This window comes from Macaca mulatta, chromosome 20 (genome assembly GCF_049350105.2).
Source record: "Macaca mulatta isolate MMU2019108-1 chromosome 20, T2T-MMU8v2.0, whole genome shotgun sequence".
Classification (NCBI taxonomy): domain Eukaryota; kingdom Metazoa; phylum Chordata; class Mammalia; order Primates; family Cercopithecidae; genus Macaca; species Macaca mulatta.
Genome location: NC_133425.1, coordinates 19,205,001 through 19,223,785, shown reverse-complemented (window position 1 = coordinate 19,223,785; position 18,785 = coordinate 19,205,001). Strand labels below are relative to the sequence as shown.

At 46.8% G+C, this 18,785-nt stretch overlaps 1 protein-coding gene across 22 annotated transcripts in view; it reads right to left on the bottom strand.

Annotated features, from left to right (window-relative positions):
• Positions 1-18,785, bottom strand: part of SYT17 (synaptotagmin 17) — a 93,764-nt gene that overhangs the window by 66,747 nt on the left and 8,232 nt on the right. For all 22 annotated transcript variants that reach the window (XM_077986380.1, XM_028841407.2, XM_077986385.1 and 19 more), the window contains 2 exons: positions 15,182-15,330; positions 11,557-12,176 (listed from right to left, as the gene is read on the bottom strand). In XM_077986380.1, coding sequence (XP_077842506.1) covers positions 11,557-12,176; positions 15,182-15,329 — 768 coding nt within the window. In that variant the 5' untranslated portion in view covers position 15,330. The remainder of the gene's footprint in view (positions 1-11,556; positions 12,177-15,181; positions 15,331-18,785) is intronic.

Below are 18,785 nucleotides of genomic sequence, written 5' to 3'. Positions count from 1 at the left end.
AATAAACAAATAAATAAACCAACCAACCAACACGAAATAACAACAAATGCTGATGTCTATGGGGTATTTACTCTGCCCCAGGGTCTGGCCAAACCTTTTCCTGTGCATCAGCAGGATGCTGAGTGAGAGTGTTTCCTGTTGACGGCAGAACGCGCTGCCCTGGCCCAAAGAGAGGACCAAGGGGAAGTACCCAGGGGCCAGCAACATCTAGGACCCAACATCTCTCTCTGGGATTTGTAAGAGGCAGAGAGGCGGTTCTGAGCATTCACAATCCTCCCTACTACTCCCAGTATGTACATGTAAAAGGGATGAGGGGAGAGGGAGCATTGGCTGAGTGGGGACAGCTATAGATTCTCCTTGTCCTCCATCCCTCAAAAGCTCAGAGAGAGACATGGCTGCCAAGACAGTCATTTGCAAAGACTGGGCACCTCTATAAGAAGGGAGGAATGGCATCTTTTTCTTTACAGGCTTCTGCTTAGCCAATGTTCTTATTCATCTGCATTGCGCCTTCCTGATCAGAGGAAAGGGGAAAAGAAGAGAGATGGCAAGCAGGGAGAAGGGAAGGCATGGAAGATGCTGCATTCTGAGCCCTGAGGGTGGCCAGAGAAAGTGTAGCAATGCTAAAGGTGCCCACCACAGCACCTAGCCCCAACCAGAATAGGCTTCGTTGACTGCCTGCTGTCAGCCCTACATCTCTGCTTAGGTCTCTCTGGTCAGTGGAGTCCTTCCTACTCGTGTCCATAAGGCAAGCTGGAGGTGCCCAGGGAATTAAGGACTTTTGGGGGCATCCTGCAACCCATGCCAGATGGGAACTGGGTGAATAAATACCCCAGCTCCCTCACCCCTCGCACTGAGTTCCCCAGTAGGATTAAGCTCTAGTTACCCACAGTGGTGAGACACTTTATTGGTCTCATTTTCTCCCTTCTCTTCTGGTGTTTCTCAGAATCACTTCCTAAAGAAAATGCCTGCCCTCAAATATTTGTCTTTAAAAGAACTCAACTAGGATAACAGGTGACTTTCCCAGGTGTCAGCAGACACTGGAGAAGACAGCTTGGTTAGTGGCCACACACACAGACTCTGCTTCCTAAGCCACAGTGCTCTGAATTCTAGACATCAAAGGTCTAAAAGGTTTTCATTTGGACAGTGCAAATCTCAGGCTGAAGCAATGTTCAGAAACATAAATATCCAGCATTCCAGTGTGCAAATATCACTTTTGACTAAACATATTTTCTCCTTCCAGGCCCAAATCAAATATTCCTCTTCAGTGGGCGATTTGGCTTTGTAATGTAAGATATTGCACCCTGACATGACTCAGAACTCTTCTCCATGAATCCCTAAGAGCACTTTAACTTGAATCTACCCCTTCCCAGAATGGCTTCATAAAACATCATCTTAGTGGCAGCCCTGTATTGGGTGCACTCTGCACACCGGCCACTCAAGCAGCCGGGCACAGCACTTGCCACGCCAGCTTATGAAACTGTCACAACAGCCAGCCCCTAAGTGGCAGAGCCAAGTTTTAGATGCAAGTCTGTTCAGCTCAAAAGTCAGAACCCTTTCCACCTTCCACCTTCCACCTTTCACCTTCCACCTTTCACCTTTCACCTTTCACCTTCCACCTTTCACCTTTCACCTTTCACCTTCCACCAGCCACCCAGTGTTTCTCGGAATGAAGTCCAGAGTTTAACTACGTTAGAATCTCCCAGCCCATTGGCTCAAGTGCAGATTCATGGTTTTTTCACCCAAGATGTGGGAAATCAGAATCAGGGAGGCTGAGGTCTGGGAGTCTCCACAGTCATAGCTCCCAGGTGATTCCGATGCTTGTTAAAGTAAGAGAACCACCGCAGTAGCAGAAACCCTCCTGATCATCCCCTGCTGACCCCACACTGTTTGACATTCCTTGTTTATAGTTTCCTCAAAGGCTGCTCCTGGGCATCAAAGACTCTGCTTTCAAATTGCATCCTTTGTCACCACCACCTTACATGGGGTCCAGATCATCACCACCTCTCACCTAAGGGACCACAGCGATTTTTCCTAACTGGCACCAGTACTTCTTGTCTTTTGCTCCTCAACATTTTTTTTATGAACATTCTCTGTCTCTCTCTTTTTCCCAAAGAAACAGGGTCTCTTTATGTTGCCCAGGCTGGTCTCGAACTGCTGGCCTCAAGCGATCCTCCCACTTGGCTTCCCAAAGTATTGGGATTTTTGGCATGAGACAGCACACCCAGTCTACATTTCTTTTTTTTTTTTTTGAGACAGAGTCTCGCTCTGCCACCCAGACTGGGGTGCAGTGGTGTGATCTTGCCTCACTGCAGCCTCTGCCTCTCGGGTTCAAGTGATTCTCGTGCCTGAGCTTCCCAAGTAGCTGGGACTACAGGCATGCGCCACTACACCCAGCTAATTTTTGTATTTTTAGTAGAGATGGGGTTTCACCATGTTGGCCAGGTTGACCTTGAACTCCTGGCCTCAAGTGATCCTCCCTCCTCAATCTCCCAAGGTGCTGGAATTACAGATGTAAGCCACCATGCCTGCCATGGCTTATACTCTCAACACTTTCAAATACAGAGAGGCTTAAAGAATTGTACAGTGAGGCCGGGTGCGGTGGCTCACGCCTGTAATCCCAACACTTTGGGATGCTGAGGTGGGCAGATCACGAGGTCAGGAGATTAAGACCATCCTGGCTAACATGGTGAAACCCCGTCTCTACTAAAAATACAAAAAATTAGCTGGGTGTGGTGGCAGGAGCCTGTGGTCCCAGCTACTTGGGAGGCTGGGGCAGGAGAATCGCTTGAACCCAGGAGGCAGAGGTTGTAGTGAGCCGAGATCATGCCACTACACTCCAGCCTCGCAACAGAGTGACACTCAGTATCAAAAAAAAAAAAAAGAATTGTACAGTGCACACTCTTAGACATATACTTTAGATTCCAATTGAACAGTTACTGATATTAAGAATGCTATAATTATTTTTAAAATATGCTCTATTTGCTTCATCCCTATCCATCTACCACTCTAGCTTTTTTGAATGCATTTCAAAATAAGTGGCTGACATTGGTACACTTTCCCACTGTCTTGGTCCATTCAGGCTGCTGTAACAAAAACACTATCAACTGGGTGGCTTGAAAAACAACAGAAATTTATTTCTCACCCTTCTGGAGGCTGGGAAGTCCAAGATCAAGGCACCAGCTGATTCCATGTCTGCTGAGGACCATTCCTCGTAGATGGGACCTGTTGGTTTTGCCCCACATGGAGGAAGGGGTAAGGCAACTCTCTGGAACCTCTTTACAAGGGCACTAATCCCATTGATGATGGCTCTGCCCTCACGGCCTAACCACCAAACGCCGTCTGAATACTATCTCCTTGAGGTTAGGATTTCAACATATGAATTTAGGAAACCTTCAGACCATGGCACCCATACACATTTTGGCATGTCATTAACCAGAGTTCAGTGTTTGTTTATGGCGGGGATTTTTTTTTAGATTAAACTTATATATAGTGAAACACACAAGTCTTAGGAATACTGGACGAGCCTTGCCAAATGAATACAACTGTGTATCCTTCCTAATGCTCCGAACGGTTCCTGCATGGCCACGGGGCATCTAATCTCTCCACTGTCCTTGCTCTTCCTTCCCCAAACCATGTGAACTCAAGAGAAAATGAACCACCTATATCGTGGGTATTTTTACGGCTTAAAAACACACACACACAGTTGGTCAAAAAGCCATCTGTACACCCATGTTCATAGCAGTGTTATTTATAATAGCCAAACGGTGGAGGCAACCCAAGTGTCCACTAATAGATGAATGAACAGACGAAATATGATACACACACACACACACACACACACACACACACTGGAATACTATTCAGCTCAGCCTAAAAAAGGAAGGAAATTCTGACTCATGCTATAACACAGATGAACCTTGAAGACATTATCCTGAGTGAAACAAGCCAGCCACAAGAAAAATAATCTATGACTCTACTTATATGAGGTACCTAGAATTGTCAAATTCATAGAAAGTAGAATGATGGTTGTCAGGGGCTGGGGAGAGACAGAGATGGGGAGTTATTGATTAATGGGTGTAAGGTTTCAGTTTTGCAAGAGTTCTGGAGATGGATGGTGGTGATGGTTGCACAATAATGTGAATGGACTTAATGCCACCGAACTGTACAGGCAAAAATGGTTAAGACGGTAAATTTCATGGTGTGTGTATTTTCCCACAATTAAAACTAATAATTTTTTTTTAAATTTCGAGATGGAGTTTCACTCTTGTTGCCCAGGCCAGAGTACAATGGCGTGATCTCAGCTCACTGCTATCTCCACCTCCTGCGTTCAAGCGATTCTCCTGCCTCAGCCTCCCAAGTAGCTGGGATTACAGACACCCGCCACCACACCTGGCTAATTTTTTTGCATTTTTAGTAGAGACGGGGTTTCACCATGTTGGCTATAGTTTTTTAAAAGAGTAGCGCCTACACAGATTTCAATGGCTTTCAATCCATTCTGATGAGCAGAATTTCTCTAAATAGCCAGTGTAATTTCATGTCTATGTCAATCCCCTCGTCCTACTCACTGTATGGTCTTATTTTCATTATCTTCCAGCCAACCTTATCCCTGAGACCCCCAAAATGCCATAGCTCCATTAGCTGCCAGTTTCCTGAATGCTAAGATCAAAGATGCAGTCAGATGGGACACTGCAAGACAGATGGGATGTTCTGCCCTGAACCAGGAAGTGCTTATAGGCTGGCCCCACAAGCCACCCATTCATCTTCCATATGGGTTTTCCAAGAAGAAAGTATAACTAGACACTAAGCATTAGCCCGACTCCACACACCATTAGAACAGGCTGAAAATAAGAAATTGAATAGTTTTGTCTTATACACCATTACACAACTGCCTCCTCTCCTTCCCATTCCACTGACCAACCAACCAATTTGGTGAAGGCAGATGTTAGCTTCTAACAAAAATCAGCAATCAGGACAGCTATACTGGCTCACGTCTTTAATCCCAGCACCTGAGGGGCCGAGGCAGGAGGATCGCTTGAACCCAGGGGTTTGAGACCAACCTGGACAAAATAATGAGACTCCATCTCTGCAAAAACTAAAAAGTTATCTGAGCGTGTTGGTGTACACTTGTGGTACCACATGGTTCCAGCCACTTGAAAGGCTGTGGTAGGAGGACTGCTTGAGCCCAGGAGTTCAAGGCTGCATTCAGCCATGATTACACCACTGCACTCCAGCCTAGATGACAAAGCAAGACCCTGTTTCAAAAAAAAAAAAAAAAAAAAGACAGGTTGAGGTCCTAACCCCCAATATCTCAGAATGGAACCTTATTTGGAAATTGGTTCATTGTATATGTCATTATTTAAATTAAGATGAGGTCACACTGGAGTCAGCTGGGTCCTAATTCAATATGACTGGTGTCCAGTGTCCTTATAAGAAGAGAAGAGACATGGCTCACGCCTGTAATCCCAGCACTTTGGGAGGCCGAGGCGGGCGGATCACGAGGTCAGGAGATTGAGACCATCCTGGCTAACATGGTGAAACCCCGTATCTACTAAAAATATAAAAAATTAGCCAGGTGTGGTGTTGGGCACCTGTAGTCCCAGCTACTCGGGAGGCTGAGGCAGGAGAATGGCGTGAACCTGGGTGGGAGGTGGAGCTTGCAGTGAGCCGAGATCATGCCACCGCACTCCAGCCTGGGTGACAGAGCAAGACTCTGTCTCAAAAAAAAAAAAAGAAGAAGAAGAAGAGAAGAGACACAGACACACACAGGGCAGAAATGGCCATGTGATGGTGGAGCAGGGATTAGAGCAATGCAGCTCCAGCCAAGGAATTCCAAGGACTGCCTGTAACCACCAGAAGCAAGGAAGGAGCAAGGAGGGCTTCCCCTCCCAGTTTCAGAGGGAACATGACTCTGCTAATGCCTTGATCTGAGACTCCTTGCCTCCAGGCCTGTGAGACAATAAATTTTTGTTGCTTTAAGCCACTCAATTTGTAGTGCTCTGTTATGGCAGCCCTGGCAACAAATCTACATCCAAATCCCCATCTCCAGCTCTGCTTCTAGGGAACCCGGCCAAAGACAACCAGCTTGTTTTTTTTTTTCTTTCTTTCTTTCCTTTTTTTTTGCAGAACTTAATTTTTTTTTTTAACTTTTATTTTAAGTTCCAGAGTACAAGCACAGGTTTGTTACATAGGTAAATTTGTGTCATGGGGGTTTGTTGTATAGATTATTTTATCACCCAGGTATTAAGCCTAGTACCCATTCATTGTTTTTCCTGATCCTCTCCCTCCTCCCACCCCCGACCCTCCAAAAGGCTCCAGTGTGTGTTGTTCCCCTCTCTGTGTCCATGTGTTCTCAGTATTTAGCTCCCACTTATAAGTGAGAATATAGAGTATTTGGTTTTCCATTCCTATGTTAGTTTGCTGAGGATAGTGGCCTCCAGCTCCATCCATGTTCTTGCAAAAGACATGATTTTGTTCTTTTTCATGACTGCGTAGTATTCCATGGTATATATGCACCACATTTTCTTTATCCAGTCTATCACTGATGGACATTTAGGTCGATTCCATGTCTTTGCTATTGTGAATAGTGCTGCAATGAGCATAACGCATGCATGTGTTTTTATAATAGAACAATTTATATTCCTTTGGTATATGCCCAGTAACGGGATTGCTGGGTCGAAAGGTATTTCTGTCTTTAGGTCTTTGAGGAATTGTCACACTGTCTTCCACAATGGCTGAACTAATTTACACTCCCACCAACAATGTATAAGCATTCCTTTTTCTCCACAACCTCACTAGCATCTGTTATTTTGGACTTTTTAATAGTAGCCATTCTGACCGGTGTGAGATGGTATCTCATTGTGGTGTTGATTTGCATTTCTCTAATGATCAGTGATGAGCTTTTTTTCGTATGATTGCTAGCAGCGTGTAAGACAACCGGCTTTTCCACTCAAAGAGCATAAATTCCAGAATAAGCATTAGCTGGGCAATAGGAGCATATTCTTTCCTCAATCAGAGTCTCCAGTGCCTCTCTGTGTGTGAGTTTCTTGCCTCGCTAGTACGAGTCTGGTATTCAAAGTGAAATACTCATATAGCATGACCTTCCTGGTGGATTTCATCATTTAAAACTTCTGCCTGAAATACATTTGCTCCCCAAATGTGAGCAAATACATCCTGATCCACTCCAACGGTCAAGACCTACTATATTGGAATTACTGAGAGATGGTACCTCAGTCTTCAATATGGTGTCCATTTTCAAGGCCAATTTTGATTATTCTTAACAAAATGAGTCTTGGCAGGGCTCAGTAGCTCATGCCGATAACTCCAGCAAACTTTAGGAGGCCGAGGTGGGAGGATCGCTTGAGACCAGGAGTTGGAGACCAGCCTAGGCAACCCAGCGAAATCCCCATCTCTGCAAAATATATTTTTTTAAAAACTAACCAGGTGCAGTGGCATACAACTGTAGTCCTAGTTACTCAGGAGGCTGAGGTGGGAGGATCTCTTGAGACCAGGAGTTTGGGGCTGCAGAGAGCTGTGATTAGGCCACTGCATTCCAGCCTGGGCGACTGAGCCAGACTCTGTTTCTAAAAATAAAAAATAGGCCAGGGCCGGGCGCGGTGGCTCAAGCCTGTAATCCCAGCACTTTGAGAGGCCGAGATGGGCGGCTCACGAGGTCAGGAGATCGAGACCATCCTGGCTAACACAGTGAAACCCCGTCTCTACTAAAAAATACAAAAAACTAGCCGAGCGAGGTGGCGGGGGCCTGTAGTCCCAGCTACTGAGGAGGCTGAGGCAGGAGAATGGCGTAAACCCGGGAGGCGGAGCTTGCAGTGAGCTGAGATCCGGCCACTGCACTCCGGCCTGGGCGACAGAGCGGGACTCCGTCTCAAAAAAAAAAAAAAAAAAAAAAAAAAAAAAGCCAGGCGCGGTGGCTCACGCCTGTAATCCCAGCACTTTGGGAGGCCGAGGCGGGCGGATCACAAGGTCAGGAGATCGAGACCATCCTGGCGAACACGGTGAAACCCCGTCTCTACTAAAAATACAAAAAATTAGCCGGGCGCTGTGGCGGGCGCCTGTAGTCCCAGCTACTCAGGAGGCTGAGGCAGGAGAATGGCGTAAGCCCGGGAGGCGGAGCTTGCAGTGAGCGGAGATCGCGCCACTGCACTCTAGCCTGGGGGACAGAGCGAGACTCCGTCTCAAAATAAATAAATAAATAAATAATAAACAAAATAATTTTTAAAAATCAAAATGAGTGCTGATTGCCCATTTATTACCGCCTGCAGCACACTGCATTATGGCTTGCTGTTTACCAAACTCTCTTTCCCACTAGATTGGAAGTTTCCTGCTGCTAGGAATGGTATGGGATTCATTTTTACTAATCCAACTAGAAATGCTGGGCACATAATAGGATCTCAAGAAATACAGAATGAAGAAATGAGCAGATCAGAGAAGAAAAAAACAAAGAATAATAAAGAGGGGAGAAGAGAAGGAAAACAAATATCTTAAGGGTCCAGATGATGCTTCCAAAAACTATTTTGAACAGTACTAAGAAAACACTCATCATTGGGCCGGGCGCGGTGGCTCAAGCCTGTAATCCCAGCACTTTGGGAGGCCGAGACGGGTGGATCACAAGGTCAGGAGATCGAGACCATCCTGGCTAACACAGTGAAACCCCGTCTCTACTAAAAAATACAAAAAACTAGCCGGGCGAGCTGGCGGGCGCCTGTGGTCCCAGCTACTCGGGAGGCTGAGGCAGGAGAATGGCGTGAACCCGGGAGGCGGAGCTTGCAGTGAGCTGAGATCAGGCCACTGCACTCCAGCCTGGGCGACAGAGCGAGACTCCGTCTCAAAAAAAAAAAAAAAAAAAAAAGAAAACACTCATCATCATCAGGAATGAGAGACAGAAGGCATTTACAGCCAGAATTTAAGAGTCAAATCCACAATTAAAGGCATTAACAGCCACTACTTCGCTGATAATAGCACCAGCAAGGCTGGAAGCCCGAGTGTGACAGACCAGAGTGTAAATCAGATGAGCAGTTACAGCAGCTGACCCGCCTGCAATATTTCAACTTTATACACACTTTTGTTATTTTATTTTTTTAGACACAAGGCCTCACTCTATTGCCCAGGCTGGAGTGCATTGGCGCAATCATAGCTCACTGCAGCCTCAAACTCCTGGGCTCAAGCAATCCTCCTGCCTCAGCCTCCCGAGTAGCTGGGACTACAGGGACATGCCACCATGCCTGGCTTTCTTTTTTTTTTTTTATGTTTTGTAGAAATAAGGTGTCACGAGGCTGGGCGCGGTGGCTCAAGCCTGTAATCCCAGCACTTTGGGAGGCCGGGACGGGCAGATCACAAGGTCAGGAGATCGAGACCATCCTGGCTAACACGGTGAAACCCCGTCTCTACTAAAAAATACAAAAATCTAGCCGGGTGAGGTGGTGGGCGCCTGTAGTCCCAGCTACTGGGGAGGCTGAGGCAGGAGAATGGCGTGAACCCGGGAGGCGGAGCTTGCAGTGAGCTGAGATCTGGCCGCTGCACTCCAGCCCGGGCGATAGAGCAAGACTCTGTCTCAAAAAAAAAAAAAAAAAAAGAAAGAAAGAAATAAGGTGTCACTATGTTTCTCAGGCTAGTATCTAACTCTTGGGCTCAAGCCAACCTCCCACCTCAACCTCCCAAAGTGCTGGGATTACAGGTGTGAGCTATTGCACTCAGCCCTATACACATGAATACTTTTAATTCTTAGAGGCACCCAAAGGTCTCCATGAAACTAAAGCACAGCCTGCAGCTTTATCAAGGGTGAGGAGCCAGCCCTTGTCTGGGAGAAACCTGCTCCCGCAGTGACATAAAACAGGCCTGGCTGTCCCTCTTCAGATGGAAGGGAGACGGCAGCCCCGAGATTAACTCAGCTCAGGAGACGCCGGCTCCTCTGCCACAAGAAGGCTCAGCATTAGGAGTGAACCGGAACACTCCCCGCCTCTTGTCTGCCCAATTAGATATTCACCAGGTGTGATTACCGCTTAGTGCACTGGAAGGCGATGCATTACAGGCTCACTCTGAATGGGTTCACAATAGAAGACGTCCTCTGCTGACAACTGGGGCTACCACTGTGGAGAGCTCACCACCCGCCAGGCCCTCGCTGCAAGGTGGTATTACTACCTCCATTTCACCTGAAGTGAGGTGAGGGAGCAGAGGGGTGAGGGAGCAGAGGGGCCTAGCAACAGTTAGGCAGTGGGAGGAAGGTTGCAGATTAGACCCAAGGCCATTTTCTCTGCGTGTCACCAAATGGCTCCCCATGGAAAGGCAATCTTTTTTTTTTTTTTTTTTTTAGAGACAGGGTCTCGCTCTGTCACCCAGCCTGGAGTGAGCTGGAGTGAGTGCACTGGCTCAATTATAGCTCACTGCAGCCTCGAACTCTGGGCTCAAGAGATCCTCCTGCCTCAGCCTCCCAAGTAGCTGGAATTACAGATGTGCACCACCATGCCTAGCTAATTTTTACATTGTTTTTTGTAGAGGCGGGATCTCATTGTGTTGCCCAGGCTGGTCTCACATGCCTGGACTCCAGTGATTCTCCTGCCTCAGCCTCCCAAAGTGCTGGGATTACAGGCATAAGCCACTGCGCCTGGCCTGGAAGGCAACTCTTATTGACCTCATGGTGGCCAAACCCCCTCCCTTGTTTCTCCATCTCCCGTCCCTGTTCCTACACCAGCCATCCCACAGGACAGGGAGAGAAGGAAGGGAAGACAGGAGGAGGGGAGGAAGGAAGGAGGTGAGGGAGGGAAAAAGGGAGGGAAGAGGGAAGCGGGGAAGGAAGGGAAGAGGGGATCGGGGAAGGAAGGGAGGAAGGGAGCGAAGAGAGAAGTGGGAAGGGAGGGAGGGAGGAAGGAGTGGCTGGGTCTTTTCCTTTCCTTGGGCTCCCCACATCCTTCTACCCACAATGGGTAGACAGTGATCCTCTAACATGCAGGAATGCCCGACAGCCGACTGGAGACACAGCCTGGTCCGTGGGTGGCTTCCCGAGCAGCCAACCACATTTCCCTGGGCTGGACAGGGGGAAGGAAGCCAGTCTAACAGTTGGGCTGAAAAGCATCCATGCATCATCTTGTTTTCCAGCCTTCACTTTTTCCCCCCAAATCAATTTCTGAAAGTCAAAATGATTGATAGCTTTATACCCTGTGCAATCATTCTCCTTATTAAATAACTCAGCATCAATCATTTAAAAAAGGCTTCCAGAGTGGTGGTGGTTACATGAATCTATATGTGTGATAAATTTTCACAGAAAGACACACACAGGAGTGATGTCTATAAAAACTAGTGAAATCTGAGTAAGCGCTAGGTTAGTTACCAATGTCTATTTCCTGATTGTATAAGATGCTATCATGCTGGATCAAGAGGACACAGGAACTCTCTGCTATTTTTGCAACCTCTTATGAGTCAAAAATTATTTCAAAATAAAAAGTTTTAAAAATCCAAAAAAGCCTTTTAAACAGTAAAATAAAATAAAAACGATCACTTTTTTAAAAAGCTCCCAGGAGGAAACACCACAAACCCATCCCTTACCTGAGAACTGGGAATCAGCGCCTTCCACCAGTGCCCGCCCTTGACCAGGTCAACTTCACACAAAGGCACGGAAACTTTCCCAATGACACAGTGGCGGGAGAACTTATCAAAATCCACCACGGTCAGGAGCAGGGTCCTCCTCTGGGCCTCCAGGAAGGGGATCTCGAAGGTGTAGCGCTCCTCAAACACGGGTTTCTGGGTCTTGCGTTTGACCCCGGTCTGCTTTGAGTTCTTCTGATCTGGCAGGAGACAGATCTTGACGTAGGGGTTGGAGTGTGCCATGTCCTGACGCGAGCCGTCGTGGGAGATGGGAGGTGGCAGGTCTCTGGCCTCGATCACGCGCACGGTGAGGTGGTTGTGCAGCAGGTCGTACTGAGTGCTGAAGTGCAGCATGCCCAGCTGGTACTTGGACAGGATCTCCTCGTCCGTCAGAGAGTCCACGTCGTCACTGCTGGAGTCAAGGGAGTACAGGTGGGGTTCGAACTTCCTGAAATAGTCGTCGGGGGTATAGGTCCGTCTGAGCACCGAAGGCTGGATGGGCTCCTTCTTGGCGCTGAGAACGCCAAACTCGATGGGTTTAATATCGATGAGTGGAGAGCTGGGACGTCTTGACTCAAGACCTGAGAGCCACCAGAAATAACAGTGAAGACAGCCACATACAAGGTACACCTGGGCAACTTTGCAGGTGAGCAGATTCTTGCACTGTTTACTCTGCTTCAAAATGATCCTTGCCATCTTTCTCTACACTCTGAAATACTCATTGATTCTGTGACAGACAGTATGGTGGCACTCTTGTCACCACTGCCGTCATCACAGCAGCTAAGTGCCAGGCACTGCTCTAATAGACTGAGTACATTACATCATCTCATATGTGCAATCACAATCTTCACATGCCCTTGAATTCTTAGATAATTACTATTATCTTCACTTTATAGATGAGGAAACAGAAGCTTTAAGTAACTTTCTGAAGGTCACACCCTTGCAAGTGGAGGAGCCAGGGGTCAGGCTGGTCTAGCTGGCCCCAGAGTCTGGCTCTAACCATTATCTTATGATGTCTCCACTTTAAGAAAGTGAGCTCTGGGACCAGTGTCTGGGTAGAATTCCCTCTCAGCCACTTACTCACTACTCGTGCACTCATTAACAATGAGCCATGTGACTCCGGGCATATTCTTTTGACTCTCTGGGACTCTGTTTTCCCATCAGTAAAATAGAGTCAATAATGGCACCTACCTCAAAGAATGTGATGAAGATCCACTGAACCAGGGCATGGAAAGGGCATGGCGCAGAATGTGCCCATAGGCACAGACCAATAAATGGGAACGATTATACTTCTTCAAGGTTCGTATTCAAACTTCATCGCTTACAGGCTGCCTCTCTCCCTTCCATGAACCAGCAGAGTGCATTGATCCCAAGTTCATAATTCTAACCTTTGTGCATCCCACTCTTCTAGCAATGAGCTCATGGCATTCTTGCTAATTGCCCTAACAGCTGTCTTTATGAGACATTTGCCTGAGGCATGGGAGGTGCTCTGATAGATGTGTGCTAAATGGAAATCACCTGTGTTCAGAGCTGGGCATAAGACTCAGAAATCATCTAGGCTCACACTGTCCACAGAAAGATAACGCAAGCCAGAAATGCAAGCCACATATGTAACTTAAAATATCCTGGCAGCCATGACTTTAAAAACATGCCAAAAAAAGGGCAAAATTCCTTTAATTTAATGTAATTTATTTGTTTATTTTGAGACAGAGTCTTGCTCTGTCGCCCAGCCTGGAGTGCAGTGGCGGATCTCGGCTCACTGCAACCTCCGCCTTCCAGGTACGAGTGATTCTCATGCCTCAGCCTCCCAAGTGGCTGGGACTACAGTTGTGTACCACCACACCTGGCCCATTTTTGCATTTTTAGTAGAGATGGGGTTTCGTCATGTTGGCCAGGATAGTCTTGAACTCCTGGCCTCAAGCAATCTGCCTGCCTTGGCCTCCCAAAGTGCTGGGATTACAGGCATGAGCCACAGCACCTGGCCTGCAAAATTAATTTTAGTATTTTATTTTATTTAACCCACTATATCCAATATATAATCATTTCAACATGGAACCAATATAAAAACATTTTAGTGAGATACTTTAAATTCTCTCTCTCTCTCTCTCTTTTTTTTTTTGGAGACAGCGTTTCACTTTTGTTGCCTGAGCTGGAGTGCAGTGGTGTGATCTCGGCTCACTGCAACCTCCACCTCCCGGGTTCAAGTGATCCTACTGCCTCAGCCTCCCAAGTAGCTGGGATTACAGGCATGCGCTACCATGCCCATCTAATTTTGTATTTTAGTAGAGATAGGGTTTCACCATGTTAGCCAGCCTAGTCTCGAACTCCTGACCTCAGGTGATCCTCCCGCCTCGGTCTCCCAAAGTGCTGGGATTATAGGCACAAGTCACCACACCAGGCCTTTTATTTTCTCACTGTCTTGAAAGTCCAGTACATATTTTGCACTCACAGAACATCAGTAAGATTCAGTCTCACACCATTTGCATGCTCAACAGCTACGTGTGTCTGGTAACTGTTACACCAGACAGCACAGTTCTAGATCAGCCCTCTCATTTTACAGATGGGAAGACTGAGGCCTAAAGAAACCCCGTGCTCCCTCTGTTTCACTATTTCATGCCCTTGAACTCTTTTTTTTTTTTTCCTACTTTTTTCTTTTCCCTCTACCCCCAGGAAAGGTTGGACACCAATGATCTCCACCTGAATGGACTTGTTTCAGGCATTTTAAGCTTTTCTCTCTGTTTAGTGAATTTCAGACATCAGTTCACGCAGAGAAGAGATACTTTTGTGGAGCAGAAGGAGGTTGGGAGTCTCTGGGTGTTTATCTTCCTTTTTCATCCTCACCCAAATCATGCTGTTTGGTCAAACACATATGCCACACAACAGAGTAGACAAATTGGGCGGCCAAGTTTGATGGCTGCACATACATTTTGTTTAGACTCAAAAGTAAGAATGTTTCATATAAAAAAAGAAAAAAAAAACCCAGATTGCCAATATCTCTTTACAAAGATCAGACAATACTGGGCCCCCAATCCCATACAGCTACCATTGGCCAAGCTGAGCAGCAGCCGCCCTGCTCCCCTTTCAATGGGGCATTCACTTTTCAATTGACTGAAGTCTTCACCCTGCCCTAGTAACTCTCCAGGCAGAGGGGCAGCTGCCATTTGTCACCGCACTCAGGCAATGTTTATCTCTATGTAACCTCTGCATTTGGCCACTGATGCAACCCGCCTAGCTCCCAAAGTCACCAGAATTGACAAGCCCTTCTATATAATATAGCCACACCCATCTTTCAGAATCTGAAATGATATACACTGACAATGTGAATCAATTCAGCCAATTCAATCAAACTTAAAATTAATAAAAGCAAAAATCAATCAAAATGATTGCTTTTGATTGAACTCATCAGCAATCAGGTGTGATGCCGTCCTCTGTCACACCGTCATTATCTCTCTCTCCCCCTGTCTCCTGGACTGTCACCCCACTCTGCCGCCCTCCCCCAGCAACCACACTGCCCTTCATGACTCTCCATGGGAGTGTCTGGGAAAGTCGGCCAGGGCCCCCAGAGAGGTACAGCGGAGATACTTACTCGAAATCCTCCGCGTCAGGCTGTATGTGGACTTGGATGTGTCTGAGGACGAGCGTCTTCCATCCGGGGAATTGGTCCGTGGGGTCAGCGGGACTTCGCTGGCCGTATGGACAGAGTCACCATCCTTGTCACTGCTCCGGCTGGCCATCCTATAGGAAGGGAAGAGGTCTCAGTAGCTGTCCAGGAATCCCGAGGGACTGGCATCTCCATCCCTTGGGGGTTAAGACCCGCGATGAAACCGTTCTCAGACCCATTTTATGCAACATGGAATAATGCAAATTTGAAACAGTGTGGTGTCCTTAAACTCTCAACAACGTCTTGCTTTTTGCACCAAATGTGAAATGATATGAAGAAATATTCCCCGATTTAGAACAATCTGTCAAGAACTTGCATAATTTCAAAGCTGGGGCTGGGCGGAGAACTGTGTAAACTTAGGCTGTCGCCACGTGGGGGCGCCACTTTGGCTCAGTGAAGCCCGAGACCTGTCAATCTCTAGTCTGCAGTGAACCGTCTGGTGGTTTATAGGCATCCAAACTTCTGCTTTTGGTTACAAGTGTCCTGGTATTTCAATAGTCACTGTGTCTATAATTTAAGATCTTTTAAAAATATCCTATAACAATGTCACTCAAGGGTTCTTTGCGTGGCAGAAATGGCCCTGAAAATCAACAATTTCTGAACAGAAGTTTGATGTCAAGAAATAGCTATAAATTAGCAGCAGCCGTGACTCAATGTGCTCCCAATAAAGAACTGCTGAGAAATTGGGAAGGAGCGGGTAAGGGTGGATGGAGAAGAAAGACGATACGGGGTAGTGATTAAGAGAACCGCTGGGGCTGAACCCTGGCTGGGTGCTGGGGTAAGTCCTTTTCCCCTCCCGTACCTCCATTTCCCCATCTGTAAAGTGGAAATATTGACAGTACCCACATTATATGGTGGTTGCAAACCCTGAATGAGTTAACACATATAAAATGTGTAGAGGCCGAGCATGGTGGCTCACGCATATAATCCCAGCATTTTGGGAGGCCAAGGCAGGAGGATCCCTTGAGGCCAGGAGTTTGAGACCAGCCTGGTCAACACAGCAGGACCCCATCTCTACTAAAAGTTGACTGGGCATGGTTGCCCACAACTGTAATCCCAGCACTTTGGGAAGCTGAGGCAGGAGGATCGCTTGAGCTCGAAAGTTTGAGACCAGCCTGGGCAACACGGCAGAACTCTGTTTCTACAAAAAAAAAATTAAAAATTAGCTGGGCATGATGGCTTGTGTTTGTAGTCATAGTCACTTGGGAGGCTAAGGCAAGAGGCTCGCTTGAGCCCAGGAGTTTGAGGCTGCAGTGAGCTATGATTGTGCCAATGCACTCCAGCCTGGGAGACAGAGCGAGAGACCCTGTCTCAAAAATAAATAAATAAAATGCTTAGAACAGTGCTTGGTTGTGTAGTAAACAGGCGCTCAATACATTTTGAAACATTTTTTATGGATTGATCAATCGATCAATTCATTGATTTTTTGTTTGTTTGTTTAAGAAACAGGATCTCACTATGTTGCCCAGGCTGGACTCAAACTCCTAGGCTCAAAGTGATCCTCCCGCTCTCAGCCTCCTGAGTAGCTGGGACTATAGTTGCATGCTTCCATGCCCAGCTTAGTTGATATTATTACAACTGGGGGGCTTTAAGATCTCCCCCCCAATACTCATAAAGCTAGGTAAGGATGCTGGAGGGATGGAAAAGGAGGTAGAAAAACAGCTGGTGACATCGTTTTGAGACTGATGCCGCTAATAACATGCCCCTAAGCCATAATGGCTGTAGATTTATGCCTTCCAAGGCTGCAACCCCCGCAACGTGACATTAAAGCCTACAGGAAAACTTGTCTTGAAAAATGAAAGTTTTGAATGCTGTGAAGTCTTCAGACACATTCTGTGCATGAGATGAGACTGAGCTAATGTTCTTCAAAAGCATTATCAGGAGCCGGGCGCGATGACTCACGCCTGTAATCCCAGCACTTTGGGAGGCTGAGCTGGGTGGATCATTTGAGGTCAGGAGTTCAAGACCAACCTGGCCAACATGGCGAAACCCCATCTCTACTAAAAGTACAAAAATTAACCTGGCATGGTGGCACACACCTGTAGTCCCATCTACTTGGGAAGTTGAGGCATGAGAATCACTTGAACCTTACCCAGTCTTGGGTATCTCTTTATCGCAACACAAAACAAACTAACACAGGTTGTGAGAAGGATGAATAACTAATTTGCATCACTGTTAAAAGGGAGAACCCCAACTGAGCCAGTAATGCTAAACTCTAAATGGCACACACTCCCAATCGCCAAGTGAGGCATCTCTGTGAGACCTGTAAGAGCTCTGCACATTGTAGGGATTCAACATATGCTTGTTCGACAAGCAATCAACCAACTTGACTTTAATTCACTCTTCAATGAGGGTCTTTCTGGCATTGCTTCAAAAGGCACCAGTTAGATTGTGCAGTTTTCCCAATCTTCACCAGCCCAGCCAAGAAAAGTTGGGGGCCCACAGGACATGAGCATATGTGACAATTAATGTTGTGTTCCCCAAGATCACACACAGAGCACACACAAAGGGCCAGCTCATCTGCCACGTGCCAGTCCACAGAGGCAAGTCCCATGGTTCTCGGCTCAAATGTCGCACTAGGAACAGCATTGCGAAGCCCATACACTTGACATTTCTACTTCCTGTCTGTTTGATAACATGCAGCTGCCCACTTGGTAAATAAATCTGGTGAAAATACAAAGCTGTAAATTTGCTTTCTGAATGATTTAGCCGTCTTCTCTTTACAGATTTCTCTTACCGTTTTGCATTATGCTGAGTGCCAAAAATGTGTCAAGCACTGCCCAGTGTTCAGAAGAGACCTCATTCATCCTGGGAAGCACAAAGGTCATGCACAGCTGTTCAGTCTGTAGACTGCACAACCCTAGGTGGTGCCATTCATGATGGCCACCATGTGAATTGGTGCCACCTGGAGTTGTGTGGTGTATTGGCCCTGCTGGGAAAGTTACAGTCCACTTCTCTACTAGTGGCAAAACCGAAAGAAGTGTCTTCCCAGAGGGTCCCAGCCCCCTTGCCCCTGCTTACACAAAGGGTCAGCAGCAGTAAAGGTAAAATGCAACTGTCTTCCAACTCAGCATGAGAACCTAGGCTGTGCATCTGTAACACTCAACATTTGGATATCTAGGGGGCAAACAGGTACCTGACCGTGATTTTCAACACCTCTGAGGGGTCTCCGCTGGTACAGAAGAAAATCCAAATTCCTTACTCCGGCATTCAAGACCCAATTCAACCTGAGCTTGCAGGCTCATTTTCCACTATTCCCCCAGCTCTTCCTAGATGTAGTGTCCATTTGTGGTGTCTGCCCACTTCTCTAGTCAATTTTCTCCTCTGTAGTCACAACACCCCAATTGTCTATCACAGGGGTCTGCAAACTACAAAGCCAAATTCACTGCCTGATTTTGTAAATGAAGTGTTAATGAAACACAGCCCTGCCCCTTCATTTATGGTCTACAGCTGCTTTTGCACAACAATGGTAGAAATAAGTAGCTGCAGCAGAGACCATATGGCCCATGAGGCTAATATATTTACTATT